Raw genomic sequence first — 18,752 nt, 5'->3', positions numbered from 1 at the left:
AATAAAGGCTATTTTCAGGAGTCTTTACTCCTGAACTCTTCGTTTTTAAGTATGCCATAGAGATTTGGCCAGGCAACTTACATTACTGCTGGGTTCAATGGCTTAACCCCCACATGCCACTTTAAAAAGCAGATGTTGTAAGGAGTGTTTTAAGCAAGACATGAAAAGTAATTCTGTTCTACTACATGCTTATAAGGCCTCAGCTGGAATATTGTATCTGGTTCTGGGTACCACCATTTCAGGAAAGATGCGGACAAACTGGAGAAAGTCAAGAGGAGAGCAACAAAAACAATTAAAGGTCTAAAAAACAGGACTTACGAGGCAAGATTTGAAAAAAAAAAATAGGTTTGTTTAGCCTGGAAAAGAGAAGATGGGGAGCAGAGGAGGAAGAGAGAACAGTTTTCAAATACATAAAAGGCTGTTACAAGGAGAAGGGTGAAAAATTGTTCTCATTAACCTCTGACATTAGGACAAGAAGCAACAGGCTTAAATTGCAGCAAGGGTGGTTTAGGTTTGGACATTAGGAAAAACTTCCAGTCAGGGTAGCTAAGTACTGGAACAAACTGCCTAGGGAGGCTGTGGTATCTCCTTCATTGGAGGTTTTTAAGAACAGGTTAGACAAACACTATCAGAAATGGTTTAGGTGCAGGGGACAGGACTAGATGACGAACCGAGGTCCTTCCCAGTCCTACACTTCTATGATTCTGTGTTTGGAATGTGGTAATGATATTGACAATAGAACTGAATAGCTCCAAGGATATTAAGAAAAGCATAACATAAGGAATAAAGGCTTCACAACGGGGTCAAATAGAATTTTAGAAGTCCCTCAGCACATATACATTGGAGAAGTTAATGTTTATCATGCTATCTATGAAATTAATCAAGGAATTCCCCAAAAACAATTACAAAATTTCATGTTAACTACATCCAACGTTTATTTTAACAATCTGAACTAAGCAGTTTAACTTTTTTTGTAGAAGAAACTCTCTGGGTGATGACCAGTGCTATAAGTACTGCATAAATACATGCAATACAGCAAGTTAAGGAACAAAGAGAACACCTTTTTCTTGCTTGCCTTGGCCAGAGACACTTTGTTATGGAATATATTTTAGCTGTTGTGATTCATAAACAATTACATATTCATTCATTCCATTTTAACTGGGGCAGATGACAATAACTGGGCTTTTAACTGTGTTTAGTAAGAAAGATCAGTTAGTCACTCAAGAACTTACCTTGAGATAGCTGTGTTTTTAGTGATCTTGCATCTGTTGCGAAGACAGAACCAACTGCACTGCTTTGGGATAAGCTAGCACTAGCTGAAGTTTCTGTTCCAAAAGATGTCAAGGAACCCCCTGCTTTGAAGAAAATAAGAGAGCTGTAAAGATTTAAAATTGGTTTCAATTATTCTGTTTTGGGGGTATCATGTCATTTTTTTTTTTAATTAGGACAAGTCACTTAGTCGTTAGTGCTTTGTTAATCATCCTAGAATACTACTGAAATAGACAGAAATTGCACTTTTAAAAAACCTCTTCAACAGATAACTGCATGACTTCATGTAATGCAACTTGCCCTGTAAATCTGCACTCCTTAGGAGAGCTAACAAGGTTAAGATTTAGTAACAAATTGCAATGGACATCTCATCATGATTAGGTAGCCTAAGGAATCCTACTGACATACAAAATTATGATGCTGGGACAGTAAGCATCAGTGACAGAAGCTTGGCAGATAATGAAATACTTGTTCTGATAATCTGTGTTGTAATTCAACATTTCCATCTCGCTGATGGACTACAGTCTAATGGATAGTAGTTCTTAAACATCCCTGAGTTCTTAAACGTCACAACCTTTCTGCAACAGTCTCCCTTTTATAAATGGGCACACTATAAGCTAGTGCAAGAAAGGCTGAAGCACAATTTTACCTTGAGAAGTGACTACAGGTAAAATATTCAAATGCATAAGAGACTGCAGAGCCTAAGTCCCGTTTTCAAAAATGAAACGGTATGTTCTCACACATAGGGAGATAATGTAATAAGCAGTTATGCTTCTTTAATGATAAACTTATCCTTTTTACTCCTATTCATCCTGTGGAGTAACAGCAACTAAGGGGGAAAGCTGGATTCTGTTCTTTCTTCTACATTAAAAAAAAGTTATTTACTAAATTCTAAACAGATGCATCTGTTAAAACCTATGGAAAGCAATGGGGTTGCAAAGGTGTAACTGAAGAGTTAAATTTGCCTGCTAAACCTTTTTCTTACTGGTAATAATGGTTAAGAGGACACTTTAATCTCAGACCACAGGCTAAGTTTGTAGACCAGCAAGCAGCACCCAGAGGTCATTTTTACTCAGACTAAGCACATCTGATATGGAAGTTATTGACACACAAACAGATGCCACAATTCCATTTTACAGCCACTATAAAGTCTATTTCTATTTTTAAATGTGCTCATGGTGCTTTTTAAAAAAAAAAAAAGCATCAAAAATAATCTTTACACATTTAATTTGTTGTCTTCCCACTCGGTGGTAAACTGTATTGGCACAAAACCCCTTTAGGAGAGAATTTTGATTGCCATACATTTTATAATGTGAGATACAAGGCCAGAGCCAGTTTCCTAGTGTATGTTTCATAAGAGTGCTTTTTCAAATACCCATAACATACTTTTCATGTGTATTAAATAGCACAAGTCTGATTAGAAAAGCCCCAAAATTATTTCTTGTACACAAGAATTAGATAAAAACTTTTTTTTTAAAAAATAAATAAAGCATGTACTATTAAGAGGTAACAGAAAGATGTACCCTTATACTCTTCTCCCACTTAGTTCTGGGAATGGCAGTTTTCACACTGAGGATTCTATGGGCTACCAAAAGTGTATTTTTCTATCCCACTAAGTTAGATATACCCTATGTTACAAAACAGTTTGCTCACACCCAAATGTAGCAAGACATCTAAGATCACCCACAAAATACATTCCTGGTCATTAACAAGGTTTCTCTCTTCATATTAGTTTCTTTCAGTAATCAAAATCAAATTCTGTAGATGAAAAAATGTAAGTATGCAAACTATGTTAAGTTCTGCTTCTGTTGTACACAGACCTCGTGTTTCTAGTCACCACTGCACGTCACAGTGTCAGCCCTCTAAATTGCACCGGCACTTGCATCCACAGCAGTACAACTACACTGGTGGCTAAAATCCCAGCATACACAAGGCCTTGCTCATTTCTTTTCTCAAAAATGAGGGCAGATTTTAGGATCCATTGAGACCCAGGCACTCAACTTGTAAAGATGAGCTGCAAAGGATTTTACAAAAATTGTTCTTGTGCCCCTTTTGCTTCTTTATAACATATGAAGCAGGCATAGAAGGAGTGCTTCTTTAAAGTTTATGTTTATATAGAGAGAGCATTTGCAATATCAACTGTGATCTTCCCTAGTTTTACTAGAGGACATTGGTAGGGGAGGGAGTTTATCTCTGTGGATGTGCACTACTGGCTCTAACACTTTAAACGAAAGGATTAGCTAAAAGGTCTGAGGGATACTTAAATCACAAACATTATACACTAGTCATCATTTCTATACATCTTCTGCATCTTAATTTTACAGGAAAATACAAAAAATATTAAAAAATAAAAACATACCAACTCCAACAGCACCAAACTGCTGCCCCACTAATGGACTTGGACTAAACTGACTGTATGCTGGCATCCTGCCGAAAGGACCATAGGATCCCACAGATTGGAATGAAGAAGTGGAAGAAGATCCTAGTGAAGACTGAAGAAAAATATTTATATAATACAGGGAATACAATACACTTTTGCAAGGCAAGGAGAAAATGTAGGACTAAACTGCTCACCACTGAACAGATACAAAGTCACTAAATTGTATATTAAAGTTTATAAAAATGTGAAACCTTACCATTTATAAAAGGAATACACATTGTTTAATATAGACCTTTCAAACTGACAGATATTGGAAACAGTAAAGAAAGCCTCAAAATACTGAAGTACCTGGATTATTCCACGTTAGAATTATTCCACAAGTAAGAATAAGTACATAGGCAAGACTTTCACAAATATGCATACAATTTGGGGCATTCTCACACATTTTACAGTGTTGTCAACTTGAGATTTCATCACAGAATTCATAATATTTGGTGTTTTCTTAAAGCCTTAGTTTCTGGACCCATGAGATTACAAAAGAATCTCAGCTTTCCTTAAAAAAAAGTCTTCAAGGTTGTTTAAGTGTCTGTCTACACGGCAATAAATAACCCATGGCAAAGAGTCTCAGAGCCCCCTGGTCAGTTGACTCAGACTCACGTTGCAGGACTAACAAAATTGCAGTGTAGACATTTGGGCCGGGGCTCCAGCTGAGGCCCAAATGTCTACAGTGCTATTTTATAGCCCTGCAGGCTGAGCCCAAATCAATTGACCCAGTCCAGCTGCATCTATGCCATGGGTCTTTTATCACAATGCAGACACACCCAAAAACTCAGAAACTAGAAAGCAAACAAAACACCCAAAATGCATTATTATTATTATTTTTTTTAAGTCTTGTGATCTTTTAGTGTCCAACTCATGTTTTTTAATGTCTGGCACTGGCAATATTGTAATTTCATAGCTTCTGAATAAGTTTGGCAGAAACACTTGGGCTAAGTTTAGTGGCAAGGGCTTTATTTGAGAATTGTGCCTTCTGGGCTAGTATGGGAACAGTAAAATTGTGTCATTCAATATAAGGAGAATTAACCAAGTTACTTTTAATTCCCCACCCTCTCTGTCTACTATCAGAATGGCAATTCTAGAACATCCTAGCCACTATTAAGACATACAGCATGCACATATAGCTTTGCCTGTGAGGAGAGATTTGACACACCAAGGGCGGTTGGCTCGCCCAAGCCACATGGAGACAAGATTGTGTGTGCGTCAGGAGAGGTGTGAAGGCAACTGGAGATGCACTGTTTTCTCTTCAAAGAATGACTACTTCCTTTTAAAATAGCTTCCCTTTAGCATGGAGACTTTTTTGATCTAGAACAAAATCAATATTATTTAATATACTTGCAGGACACAGAAATTTGAACATGCAAGCCAAGATTCTTAGAAGTGACTAGTGATTTTGGGTGCTGCTGTTTGTGTGTCCACCTTGACATACCTTAAGTACTGAGCACCACCCTCAAAAGTCAGACAGTTAAGGAGTCAAGTTACACACCCAAAAATTACTATTCACTTTTGCAGATCTTGGCCAGAGTGTCTAAAACACTGTTCTGTAGAACAAACTTTCAGTTACTGTTTCCAAAGCATTAATTGCCACAATCATGGAAAGCAAATCTGGTTCCAAAAGAACAATTCTACAACTTTAGAATGCCCAGATCTTGGCACTGTGTGGTTCACAACACAAGGCAGTGTGAACAGTTTTATTCTTCAACATGTTTCTGGAAGATAACTGGACAGTATTAAATTACATCCTTGGATTGCAACAAACATATCTAAATCTTACTTGAACAATAGCAGGGTCCTGGGGCAGAGAACACTGTGGCTTTGGTGGCTCACAAACAGTAAGGTCTTTAATATCACTGCCACGGAATATAATATACTCAAAGACTTCATCGCGAGGTGGTATAGGACGATCTGTTGGTCTATCTTCTGTACCAAAGGAACGCACTGCAGGAGGGAAGGGGGAGGGAAAGAAAAAAATCAGGTCAAGAGTTATGTTGTTTCAGACACCACAGTTTTATGAGATATTTATACATCCGTTCTGACAGAGCCAAAGGGAAAATTTGTATCACTGATTTTCACCTCCCGATAGACACCAAACACGCAAAACAGAGAAAATACTATTTAATATTCACTAGGGGCACCGTTTGTTGCCAACACACCAAAACACCTTACAACTAATACAAGAAAAAAACTGTTTATGACTTGCAAAAAACCCACTAGTTAAATTTAAAGATAGAAAGCTTCTTTGCCCTGTTCCACTTAGAGGTGAGTCATCACCTTTACCATCATTTGTTAACTGGAATAATTTTTATTAGTTCTGGCATTAGCTACAGAAGTGTTCAGAGTAATAATCAATATAAGCCACAAGTGATAAACCTACTTTTGTCAGTCTAAGCTGTATGATAAATTGCTACTACAAAGGTTCCTTTTAATTTTTTTTTTTTTTTTAAAAAGGAGAAGCTTGCTGAAAAATAGGTGATCTAGACTGACCAGTCCTCGAAAGTAAATACCCACCACTAAAACAAACATTTTAATGCGGATATGCAACTAGATGAGACATCCTATGGAAGTGGCCCTGTTCTCAGAGACCTGAATTACCTTCTGGCAGTGGCATATGTTGATTTCTAGATTAACAGAATAGCAAATTAAATTTTGCCCCTACTATTTCATTTAAGGATCACAAGGATAAACAAGACTGACCCAAAGTGATAAAGACAAGAATATTTTTCAATGAGAAAAATCTCATTTCACACATAAATTATAAGCTCTGTAAAAAGGAGGTGAAAAATAAGAGAGTCCAGAATAGATGTAATGCATATACTATTTAACTTAGTTAAACCTTCATTTACAAGGCATTCTAAACTCATACTCATGTAAATTTAGATTATACTGTTGATGAATTCATTGGGACAGGGCTGTGTTCATAAATGTGGTATGTTTTGCACAAACACATTGAGTATTACTGTAATGTTAGTGTAAAAATTAGATTTTACATACCTAACTGAATTCCAAAAATTTTACAAGTCACCACTGCATTAACAGACTTCCTATTGGGTCCCTCTTGTTTCACCACGCATAGCCCCCCACCACATATTACTAACAGGCATGGTGCGTTATCAGTTCCTTCTGCCTTCAAACTTTGAGAGAAGATTGGAGGAGGGGAGGACACAAGGCAAAGTTTTATCTCCTTCCTCCTCTTCACATATTTCTTGAGCAGGCAGTCTACCCTTGTTACCTTGGCTTCCTTACTTCTAACCTTTGTAATCTGGCTTTTGTCCTCCACTGAGACTGCTGTCATTAAGGTCCCTAGTGACTTCTTCCTAGTGAAGTCTAAGGGCCTCCTCTCTATTCGTCATCCCAGCACTGCCAGCTTCAAGTGCTCAGAAACTCTAATTCATACACTCCAAAAATTAATAGGTTGACAAAAAATAATGAAATTTTAAAATAGATTGTTTTATTTGCATTCTGGTTTTCAAGCAACTATGAAGTCTAGAAACTCTTTTAAATGAAAGCTGAGATTCTCTAGTAATCACATGGCTCTAGGAGCTGCGGCTTTAAGAAAAACACCAAATATTATTTTATTGCCAGTCTCACAATAAGAGCTACAAACTATCATCTTCACCACCATCAACCACACCATTCCTCCTTAACTTCCACCTCCCTTCGTTTTCACAGCTTTATGTTTGACTAGCTCTCCTCCTCATGGTCCTTCAGTATTTCCATCTTCTCTCCATTTCTAGTCTCCAGTGTACCACAGATTTTTGTCCTGCCCACCCATCATCCTCTCTTAGCCCCATGTCTACAACTTAAACTCAAGTCACGTACCCATCTTCAAAGAGCTTTAGTTACAATAGTTATTTCTGCACCCAACCTCTCCCTATCCAGTTGGACCCCTGAGGCCTCTCACATAGCTCTTCTTGGAACTAAAAGACTTCTAGTAAATTGTAAAAGGAAAATTATGCCACTCCAAAAGCTATGCTGTTAGTCCTAGTATATTTATCTAGGCATTTTATAACTTAATTATTTGTTTCAGACAAATTTGCATGGAACTGAAATAAGTTATGCAATTCCTATAAGCTTTTTTTTATTATTATTAATTTTAAGAGATGGTTCACACTTGCCATCCTCCTGTCCTGTGAGTGGTAGCTGAATTTTACTTTTTTGTTTGTTTGTTAGGAGCACTTGGATGTGCACACTCTCTGGTATGGATGATTTATTTAACCCAGTGGTTCCCAAACTTGTTCCGCCGCTTGTGCAGGGAAAGCCCCTGGCAGGCCGGGCCGGTTTGTTTACCTGCCGCATCCGCAGGTTCGGCCGATCGCGGCTCCCAGTGGCCGCGGTTCTCTGCTCCAGGCCAATGGGAGCTGCTGGAAGCGGCGGCCACTATGTCCCTTGGCCTGCGCCTGCGCTGCTTCCAGCAGCTCCCATTGGCCTGGAGCAGCCAACCGCAGCCACTGGGAGCCGCGATCGGCCGAACCTGCTGATGCAGCAGGTAAACAAACCTGCCTGGCCCGCCAGGGGCTTTCCCTGCACAAGCGGCGGAACAAGTTTGGGAACCACTAATTTAACCTATTCCATTTGCTAAGTACTTTCTCTCAAGACTTCAGTCTCAGAAAATGTCCCAAAAGTAAGCATGTTCTTAACATCTTTTATTGTGAAAGCCAACATTAAAAAAAAAAAAAAAAAAGCTAGCTTGTCTACTTTAATTATTCCCCAGCAACCCAGTAGACCAGAGATTCTCAGCACATAACCTATTACAAAATTCTGAATAAACCAATCTGAATGTCCTCTGCACGCCAAAGACATTGAGCTGGCTGGCTAATTTTAAAAATTGATCTGGATTAATAACTGTCCTGATGTCAGATTTTGATTCCACAATTTTCCATCATTTTAATGCAGCGAGCTGTGATCACCCACTTCAAACAGATTCTATTCCTGGGGGAATTCTGCACCATAAAATTAAAAATTCTGCACACTCGCTCTTAAAATTCTGCAAAATTCTGTGTATTTTATTTGTCAAAATAATATAATCACACTAATTTCAATTATTTCAGTAATTTATTTCAAAATACCTGTCAGCAAGTATGTCTGTAACAATACAGACAACGCAAAAGATTCAGAAAATGTTTTCTGACCAATAGACTCCTTACTAGGCATATACATACAGAACTCTAAACTACATTTAAACTACAACACAGAACCGTATCAGAAGCAAAGGCTTGGAGAAGTCGGGGTAAATGGAGGGACTGAAGGAGAGGGAAGGAGCCTGGGAGTAAATCTGGAGGATTGTTGGGTATGGGTGGGAGAAATATGGAACAGGTTTTTTTGGTGGGCAGGGAGGAATTGTTAGGGAGCCTCTCCCATGCAGACTCTAGCTGACCCCAGTTTCTCCCATTCAGACAGACACATCTGCCCCTGTCCCCATGTATACCTCCACTGCCACTCAGACATCACTCTCCTCAACGCCATGTGGCCCTGTACCTCCTCCCCCATCCCCACGTGCCCCCACTCAGCCATCCCTCTTCCCCCATGTGGCTCTGCACTCCCTCCCTCCGTGGTCCCGTGCTTCCACTCCCATTCAGCCCCTGCCCCAGTCTGTCCTCTCCCAATAGCCCTTATGAACCCCAGACTGTGATGCCCCCCCCCGGGAGCCCAATGTGCTCCACACTGTCATGCTGTCCCCATATCCCGTCTCCTGACCAGGTCACACCAGCAGGGCATTGCAAGGAAGGCAACTCTTCTCTTTCCCATTGGCAGCTCGGGCATCTCCTGCCCCAGTAGCAGCTGCTCTGTTCTAGTGCCACTGCGGCCTCTGGTGGGCAAAAGGCGGAACTACAGTAGCTATCTAGAAGAAGTTATTTTCTGCAGGGGGGGAAAAAAAAAAAATATGTGCAGCACATGAATTGGTGCGGAATTCCTCCAGGAGTAAGATTCAGGGCTAGTCCATCAGCCACTTCTTCCAGCTCTGAGCTCAGCCTACAAGCTTGTATTTGGGAACACTCATGCTGGATAAGTGATGGAAAGATTCCATAGCTTCTCTGAATAGCTTTTGATTTTGCCTTCTGTGGATTCCTGTTAAGATAAAAGCACATTACCACTGCATTAGTAGTGTCATTGGCTGTGATTTGCCAAGTCCACTGAAACCTCTTAATTGCTTTTGCAAGAAGCTTCCTTGCAGAATCTCCTTGAGTAAATTGATGCTATGTTTTAATGAGGTGTACTCCTCACATTCAGTGCAAACATCCACAAGTGGGAATCAAATGAGGAGAGACAATCCTCCTGGGAGTTCCAAATGTCACTGGAAAGCTGAGGGAACTATCCTTTTTCAGCCAGCCAGCCAAACATGAGGTTGATGGTGACTGTGAAAGAATTTCTGAGTTTTTACAACAAAAGTTAGGACTCTTCGATGTTGCTACTTTCTATACAAGTTTTTAAAAGTATGCTGAACATCCAATGACAAGAATGTCTGGATGAAACAACATCTTAGGTTCTATGGGTAAATTTAAATGATTACAGCATTTAAATCTATCAAAAGATCAAACCATATTCCCTTCCACTTTAATAGTGGAAATTTAATTAATGACACATTTGATCTTGAAGTCATCTCCTTTTTGCTAATCCTCTTTTTAAAAAAACCAACACAACAAAAAACCCTGAAACCATCTTCATTCTCCAGACTTTCACTGTGCATTATGTGTAAGCTGGCAAACTTTACGTGCCCTAAAAATAGGAAGCGGTGTATGTAAAAATCAGTTTCTTCTGCAAGCGACAATGTTCTTTCAAGCATCTGAATTTTTAAAATTATTGGATTTCTGGTAGCCCTATTTTGCAGATGACCTTTAGATAACAGGACTTCCACACGACAGAAAGTGTTTGCTTCTGAATGTTCGTAAGTTTAACTTTGACAGTAAAACTGTCAATAGGAACTACTAATAAAGTAATGTCTAAAATTCACTCTCAGAGATCATCACTGCAGAAGTCCTAACATTCATCTTGTGACCAGCATTTTCATGGTAATAAACTTGTCAATAAAGACTATCAAACAAAATAAGAATCTGGGTTGTGAAGGAGAAAGTTCTTATTCAAGCATCAATAACTGTAGTAAGCAGGGATTTAATTTCAGTTACTATCTTGAATGGCTCAGGTTTGAGGATCTCCCTCACATCCTTAGCCACAAAGACAGACAAAGAATTAATTTAGTTTCTCCACAATGGCCTTATCTACCTAGAGATGGTAAAGGAGCACTCAAACAAATTTGAGCATAAGCTTTCGTGAGCTACAGCTCACTTCATAGGATGCATACTGTGGAAAATACACACAGCATGCATCCTATGAAGTGAGCTGTAGCTCACGAAAGCTTATGCTCAAATAAATTGGTTAGTCTCTAAGGTGCCACAAGTACTCCTTTTCTTTTTGTGAATACAGACTAACACAGCTGTTACTCTGAAATTTACCATCTCTATCATCCAGTGGCCCCACTGCTTATCTAGGAAGCTTCCTGCTTCTGACGTAATTAAAAATTTTTTTTTTGCTGTTACTTTTTGAGTCTTTGGGTAGCCTAGTATTATATTTTTAACATTTCACTTGCCAGAGTTCCTGCTCCTTTTAATTTTCCTCAGTAGGATTTAACTTACACTTTTTAAAGGATGCCTTTTTGCCTCTGCTTCTTTTACTTTGTTGTTTAGCCACAGTAGCATGGTTTTTGGTCCTCTGTTTTTTTTAATATGGGGTATACATTTAAATTGAGCCCTTATTATGGGGTCTTTAAAAAGTTTCCATGCAGCTTGCAGGTATTTCATTTTTGGCACTATACCTTTTAATTTTTGTTTAAACTACCTCATTTTTGTGTAGTTCCCCTTTCTGAAATTAAATGCTATCGTGGTAGGCTGCTTTGGAGTTCCTCCTCTCCAGGGATGTTAAATTTTATTGTGTTATGGTCACTATTACCAAGCGGTTCAGCTATAGTCAACTCTTGGACCATATCTTTTGCTCTACTTAGGACTAAATCAAGAACTGCCTCTCCTCTTGTGGGTTCCAGGACTAACTGCTCCAGGAAATAGTCATTTAACGTTTTAAGAATAAGTTTCCCTCGAAAGGGGATGAAATTTGAAGACCTACAACAAGGATTTCCTAAAGAGAGGCATTAGTTGACTAATGCTTGAAAAAGCTGTGATTAAATAAAACAGACATTCCCAAACTGCGGAGTGTTCTCTCCTCTCCCCACCCAAATCAGGAGGTACAGGAGGTTTTTGGGGGCGTGGAGTAAGCAGCACTAAGAAGAGGCGCTTCCAAGTCAGCTGCAGCTTTCAGGCCATCTGTGACCTTCCCTGGCAACGCCCTTTTAGGATGATGCTGCCATCATTGGACTGGAAGTTTTGCAGAGCTCAAGTAGGGGACTTTGCTCAAGCTCAGGTCAGGCAGGCAGCCTGATGCACCTGTTCATTGCAAGGGCACCAGATTTGGTGGGAGAAGAAGGGGGTCAGAAAGCAGCAGCATGGAGGAGATGGAACCTCTCAGAAGCTACACATGGTCTTGCTGGGCTTGGCAGCAGGTTAGAGGCAATGGTGGCTGGGCACCTGCTCCTGATAGGGATGTGCAGAGAGGACGGGGGAAAGCGAACCAGGGATGTCCCTTCTTCCTCACATCCTGCATGCACCCTGCCTCCCCCAAGCATCCTACATTCTGCTCTACCCAGCATTGCCTATGTAGAAAGTGTCCCCGGGGGAATAAAACATGCATCTCCGAGGGGGAGGGGACATACAGCAAAAAAAAGATTGGGAATCTCTGAAATAAAGTGTTCACTATTCTCTGTCACGATGTGAGGAATGTATGTTGTTGTTCTTGTCCTTTTAAGATCATCAAGTTACTATGTAACGAACAAGTCTTGTTGATGAAGAAACAGTGCAGTTCTGTATTTTTAGAATTTTATTTTCATTATCACTGCTATGATATGAGTTTTTGGATTTTTTCTTAAGTATCTTAGTTTCCTTTCTAATTTAGACGGCTTTGCAATGGTCTCTGCAAACACAAAATGAATAGAGATAAATTCTCTTAAAGCAATAGCCATGTGTGAATTAGTATTACCTGACTTCAATTCCATAGGATAGTTAAGAACGCAAACATTTTTAGCTGCATAAAAAGTGTCTCTCTGTAACACAACAAGGCTGACTGGTCTCCAACCACAAGGGCTGGTCTCCAACTATAGGGCTGTCAACTCATCGCAGTTAACTCATGCGATTAACTTTAAAAAATTAATTGCAATTAATCGCAGTTTTAATCACATTGTTAAACAATAGAATACTAATTAAAATATATTAAATATTTTTGGATGTTCTACATTTTCAAATATATTGATTTCAATTACAACACAATACAAAGTGTACACTTCTCATTTTATATTATTTTTTATTACAAATATTTGCACTGTAAAAAATGATAAAAAATAGTATTTTTCAGTTCACCTCATACAAGTACTGTAGTGGAATCTCTATCATGAAAGTGCAATTTACAAATGTAGAATTTTTTTGGTTACATAACTGCACTCAAAAAAACAATGCAAAACTTTAGAGCCTACAAGTCCATTCAGTCCCACTTCTTGTTCAGCCAATCGTTAAGACAAATAAGTTTGTTTACATTTATGGGAGATAATGCTGCCCACTTCTTCTTTACAGTGTCACCAAAAAGTGAGAACAGGCATTCGCATAAGACTTTTGTAGCTGGCATTGCAAGGCATTTACGTGCCAGATATACTAAACATTTGTATACCCTTTTGTGCTTTGGCCACCATTCCAGAGGACATGCTTCCAAGCTGATGATGCTCGTTAAAAAAAATAATGCATTAATTAAAATTGTGACTGTACATCTCCAACTCTATTTTACCAGTATTCCGCCATACATTTCATGTTATAGTAGTCTCAGATGATGACTCAGCACATATGCATTTTAAGAACGCTTTCGCTGCAGATTTGACAAAACGCAAAGAAGGTACCAATGTGAGATTTCTAAAGATAGCTACAGCACTCAACCCAAGGTTTAAGAATCTGAAGTGCCTTCCAAAATCTGAGAGTGACAAGGTGTGGAGCATGCTTTCTGAAGTCTTCAAAGAGCAAGACTCCAAAGCGGAAACTACAGAACCTGAACCACCAAAAAAGAAAAATCAACCTTCTGTTGGTGGCATCTGACTCAGAGGATGAAAGTGAAAATGCGTGGGTCTGAACTGCTTTGGATTGTTATCGAACAGAACCCATCATCAGCATGGACACATGTCCTCTGGAATGGTGGTTGAAGCGTGAAGGGATGTATGAATCTTTAGGACATCTGGCATGTAAATAACTTGCGACTCTGGCTACAACAGTGCCATGAGAACCCCTGTTCTCACTCTAGTGACCTTGTGAACAAGAAGCGGGTAGCATTATCTCCTGCAAATATAAACAAACTTGTTTGTCTGAGTGATTGGCTGAACAAGAAATAAGACTGGTTGGACTTGTAGGCTCTAAAGTTTTACATTGTTTTGTTTTTGAGTAAAGTTATTTTTTTGTACGTAATTCTCAACTTGTAAGTTTAACCTTCATGCTAAAGATTGCTCTACAGTACTTGTATTAGATGAATTGAAAAACACTATTTCTTATGTTTTTACAGCGCAAATATTTGTAATCAAAAATATAAAGTGAGCACTGTACACTTTGCATTCTGCGTTATAATTAAAATCAATATATCTGAAAATGTAGAAAACATCCAAAAATATTTAAATAAATGGTATTCTATTAATTTTTTTAAGCGCATGATCATGATTAATTTTTTAATTGCTTGAGAGCCCTAATTAGAACTAAATACAATAGGAGTTGATTCAGTTGTGTAGACAACCAGATTAAGACATTGTGTTTCAGTAGCAAGAATAAGTGAAGAAATCGCTACTAAAGAACAAAACAAAAGATCTCAGAGAAGAGGTAAGCAGGGCATGCTAGAAAAGGGAGGGAAAGAAGAAAATGAGATGTTTTTGAGCAAGCACTACACAAAAAACACCAACCAAATTGTCCTGAAATAACTTGCATAAGAAAAAGGTCAGAAAACAGTTTCTGCCTGATTGTCCAGTCTCAGGGTTGGGTTATCCCCACTCTGCCGAACTGTTCATCCTCCCGCAACCTATCAATCTCAAAAGATTCATAGAGGCCCTGTGCCTCTGTACTACTTCAAGAGCTGTGCTTCCTCCTGGAGAGCTGCTAATGTCTCCTCTTCATCCTCTGTAATTAGTGAGCCTAAATAAACTGAATACTGATCAGTTCGAATAATTTATGCTGTGAATCCCCTATGGGAAGAGAGCGTGATGATGTAGCAAAGGGGATCCATCCCCTGTCCCTGTTTCCTTCCTCATGCATACAGCCAGATCCTTGCAGATGTGCTTCTGTGGAATCAGGTGGAAGATACAACAGATCCAGTATTCTTCTTCCCTTCCACTGACAAACAGAGGGGAGCCTCTGGCTTTTAGTTGGCAGGTTTCTTGAACAAAACTACTACCTTGTGTACACACACACACACACACACACACACACACACTAAAAACTGAGGACACTGTCTTCCTCTCCCCATTTCTGTCTTTCATATCAGCCTTGCCTTGCAAATTTCAGACATGTTCAATTCTGCACATTCCCATCCCACCAGCTGTGGGATGGGGGAAAAAAAGTTTCTATTTTCTCTATCCTTCCATACACATCTTTAATAGGGAGCCTCTCTCTCCATATGGCACAAGTTTCATTATTCATTTAGAGTCTGCAAAGATTGTAAAAGTGTAACTAAACATAGTATTTCAAGTTCATAATGCATTTGTATTATGTTGCTGACTCTAAATATGGGCCTGTTTTCTCCTTATATATTTTGTTTATCAATGACTGAATAAAGCAGTGAGCTCATATTTGTATAAGAGATTTAGGGTTTTCTGGGTTATAAAATTTACATTTAAATTCTAGTCTCAACTGAAAACATTACGTTTTAGATTTTTGCAATCCTAGCATATAAATATAGATTCCATAACACCAGAGAGCATTAACATTCACAGGGGTCTTTTTAGGGATGGTAAAACACAAACATGAAAAACTAACATTCCACGCAGAGGACAAAAATTTATTTAATACAGAGCTATGGTGGACTTGTCTACATGATGCATTAGTGTGTGACATGCTGGTGCATGCTAACTATCTAAGTGGACCCTAACTGGTGCACACTAAAAGTTCCCTAGTGCGAGCTGATGTGGTCCTGTTTCAAACATTTCTACATCAATGCACACTAGGGAACTTTTAGTGCATGCCAGCTGATGCACAATAAAATACCATTTAGACAAGCCCTGTCAGTGCTTCCCAAAAGAAGAATTTACCAATCAGTTCACATTGACGTAGGATATATCTACAGTAACTATTCTCAGCATCATTCCAACACACAAATCTAGGCTATTAGAATCGAGTAGGCCTTAGCTCACTTTGAACTGTATTGTTCATGATTGCACTATAACACAAAACCTTAACTCCAAACTTCTCTATGGGAAAATAGAGACACACACACACACACTATCAGAGGCTCGTTCACCTGCACATCTACCAATGTGATATATACCATCATGTGCCAGCAATGCCCCTTTGCCATGTACATTGGTCAAACTGGACAGTCTCTATGTAAAAAAATAAATGGACACAAATCAGATGTCAAGAATTATAACATTCATAAACCAGTCGGAGAACACTTCAATCTCTCTGGTCACGCGATTAGACACGAAAGTTGCGATATTACAACAGAAAAACTTCAGAAACAGACTCCAACGAGAGACTGCTGAATTGGAATTAATTTGCAAATTGGATACAATTAACTTAGGCTTGAATAGAGACTGGGAGTGGTTGAGTCATTATAAAAAGTAACCTATTTCCCCTTGTCTCCCCCCCCCCCCCCCGTTCCTAAGACGTTCTTGTTAAACCCTGGATTTGTGCTGGAAATGGCCCACCTTGATTATCATACACATTGTCAGGCGAGTGATCACTTTAGATAAGCTATTACCAGCAGGAGAGTGGGGTCAGGGGAGAGAAAACATTTTGTAGTGATAAACACCCATTTTTTCATGGTCTGTGTGTATAAAAACATCCTCACTGTATTTTTCACTTTATGCATCCGATGAAGTGAGCTGTAGCTCACGAAAGCTTATGCTCAAATAAATTGGTTAGTCTCTAAGGTGCCACAAGTACACCTTTTCTTTTTGCGAATACAGACTAACACGGCTGTTACTCTGAAATATGTTGCCAATATTACAGTTTAGGTTTTGCATTACAGTGCAATTATGTGGCACGTGTATTTGTTTTACTGCATACTTTGGATGTGTATGAGACTTATTTATAAAGGTGCAGTCTGTCAGTGAAAGTAATGAACATGAAGGGATTAACGTGTGTTGAAGGGGAAGCATGGTCTGGCAGACAGGACACCTGGGGTCTATCCGCTGTTCTACCATCGACTTGCTGTATGACTTTGGGCAAGCCACTTCCTTTCTTTGTGCCTCCATTTACCCTCCCAGGTTTTGTCCTGTCTATTCATTCAGACAGAACTCTTTGGGGGCAGGGACCGTCTCTTACTGTGTTTTTGTACAGATCCTATCACAATGAGGCCCCTCAATCTCAGTTATGCTCTACTATAACACAAACACAAAGATTTCCTCACTTTGAAGGGTTTGTCGTGCTGCCTTTAAGCAACTAGCTTTTAAAATGAAATTCTCTTTGGAAGATTAAATAGGTAACAGGATCTGAGTACACAGCAAAAAGACTAATAAAAAAGATGTACATTGTAATATCATCTTACTAGGAATTAGTCTTTGTTGAAGTTAGTTTTGTGTCACTAGAAAGATTAAATTGTAGAGTGCCAAAAGATAATTTGGGAGGAGCAGAACAGACTTAGAGCTCTCTACAACTTCTTTGCTGGAAGACATCACCTAAAGCTGATCCTGCCTCCAGAAGAGGATGCACTGCTTCACAGACAAACGTGGAATTAAAAGGAAACAGACTGTAGACATGTGAAAAAGCAGCATGCCCTATTATCTTTGCCTAAGACTGGCTAGGGAGGCCATGGCAAATCCATTGACAATTCCTCCTGCCGATTTTTTATTATTTAAAAAGTGAACTAAAATGTCATTCACTTTTAATACCCCCAAATGGTCTCTACCTTAATGTGGGTTAAGGGGAACGCATAGAATTCATCCTATTTTTGAGTTAAATGCTGCAACTAGTTTATAAGCAGGTTTCTTGTAGTTGAGGTATTGTTAGGCTTCACTTTTAATCCTACACCTAGTTTACAGTACCCCCTTAAAAATGGCTTAATGGACTGAAAAAAAGAAAGATTTATTTTTTGGAGCCCAGTGTGACTGATTAAAAGCAAAATCTCTTGGTCATTATACAACACCATGTACAGTAACAACAGTCATCAAGAAGGAAGATTAACAAACTACAGCTTTGATCCTACCAAAATTATGCACATATCAGTGCAACTACTTGTGTATGAAGTTATCAATGTGGGCTCCTCACATGTGAGAAGAGATGTGCGTAAGTCTTTGTAGGATCAGAACCTAAATCTCTAAAACTAACTATAAGAGCAAAGCAGTAAGTATAAGACTAGAAAAAACTCCTCAGATGAAGTACCTTATTCTAATTCTCAAGTCAGTGATCAGAAACTGTGGGCCAGTTCCTCAGTTGTGGCTGAGTAGCACTCTGAGCACTGAGGAAGAGAGGCAGTAAAAATGAGATGTTTGAGGTTCCTCTACCCTTGGTAAATTTTACCAAGTAAAATGGTCTATTACATTTCACTCTGAATACAAGATGTTTCATGCATACACATGTATCTAGCTTCCCTTCCCATTTTATTTCTTGAGTCAGCCAGTCAGATATTTCTAAATGTTTGTAAACTAAAAATAAATTGATTTTTATGAAGCTTAATAGTCTGCAGCAAGTTGGAAGCTGGTTTCTGAAGACTGACAACTGGAGGTGGTACTAGCATAGCGTGATCATAACAGGTTAGTAATGCCATAGAGACT

At 39.0% G+C, this 18,752-nt stretch overlaps 1 protein-coding gene across 5 annotated transcripts in view; it reads right to left on the bottom strand.

The window, feature by feature from the left end:
- The window catches only part of LSM14A (LSM14A mRNA processing body assembly factor), a 35,283-nt gene that overhangs the window by 11,855 nt on the left and 4,676 nt on the right, over window positions 1–18,752 (bottom strand). For 3 of the 5 annotated variants that reach the window (XM_074968766.1, XM_074968768.1, XM_074968763.1), the window contains exons 2-4: window positions 5,481–5,644; window positions 3,629–3,761; window positions 1,233–1,355 (exon numbers count right to left, since the gene is read on the bottom strand). In XM_074968766.1, the coding sequence (XP_074824867.1) occupies window positions 1,233–1,355; window positions 3,629–3,761; window positions 5,481–5,644 (420 nt within the window). The remainder of the gene's footprint in view (window positions 1–1,232; window positions 1,356–3,628; window positions 3,762–5,480; window positions 5,645–18,752) is intronic. The other 2 variants (XM_074968767.1, XM_074968764.1) reach the window with 1 other exon arrangement.

This window comes from Natator depressus, chromosome 12 (assembly GCF_965152275.1).
Source record: "Natator depressus isolate rNatDep1 chromosome 12, rNatDep2.hap1, whole genome shotgun sequence".
NCBI classification, from domain to species: domain Eukaryota; kingdom Metazoa; phylum Chordata; order Testudines; family Cheloniidae; genus Natator; species Natator depressus.
The sequence above is the reverse complement of the archived record's forward strand: the minus strand, read 5'-3'. Positions and strand labels throughout refer to the sequence as shown.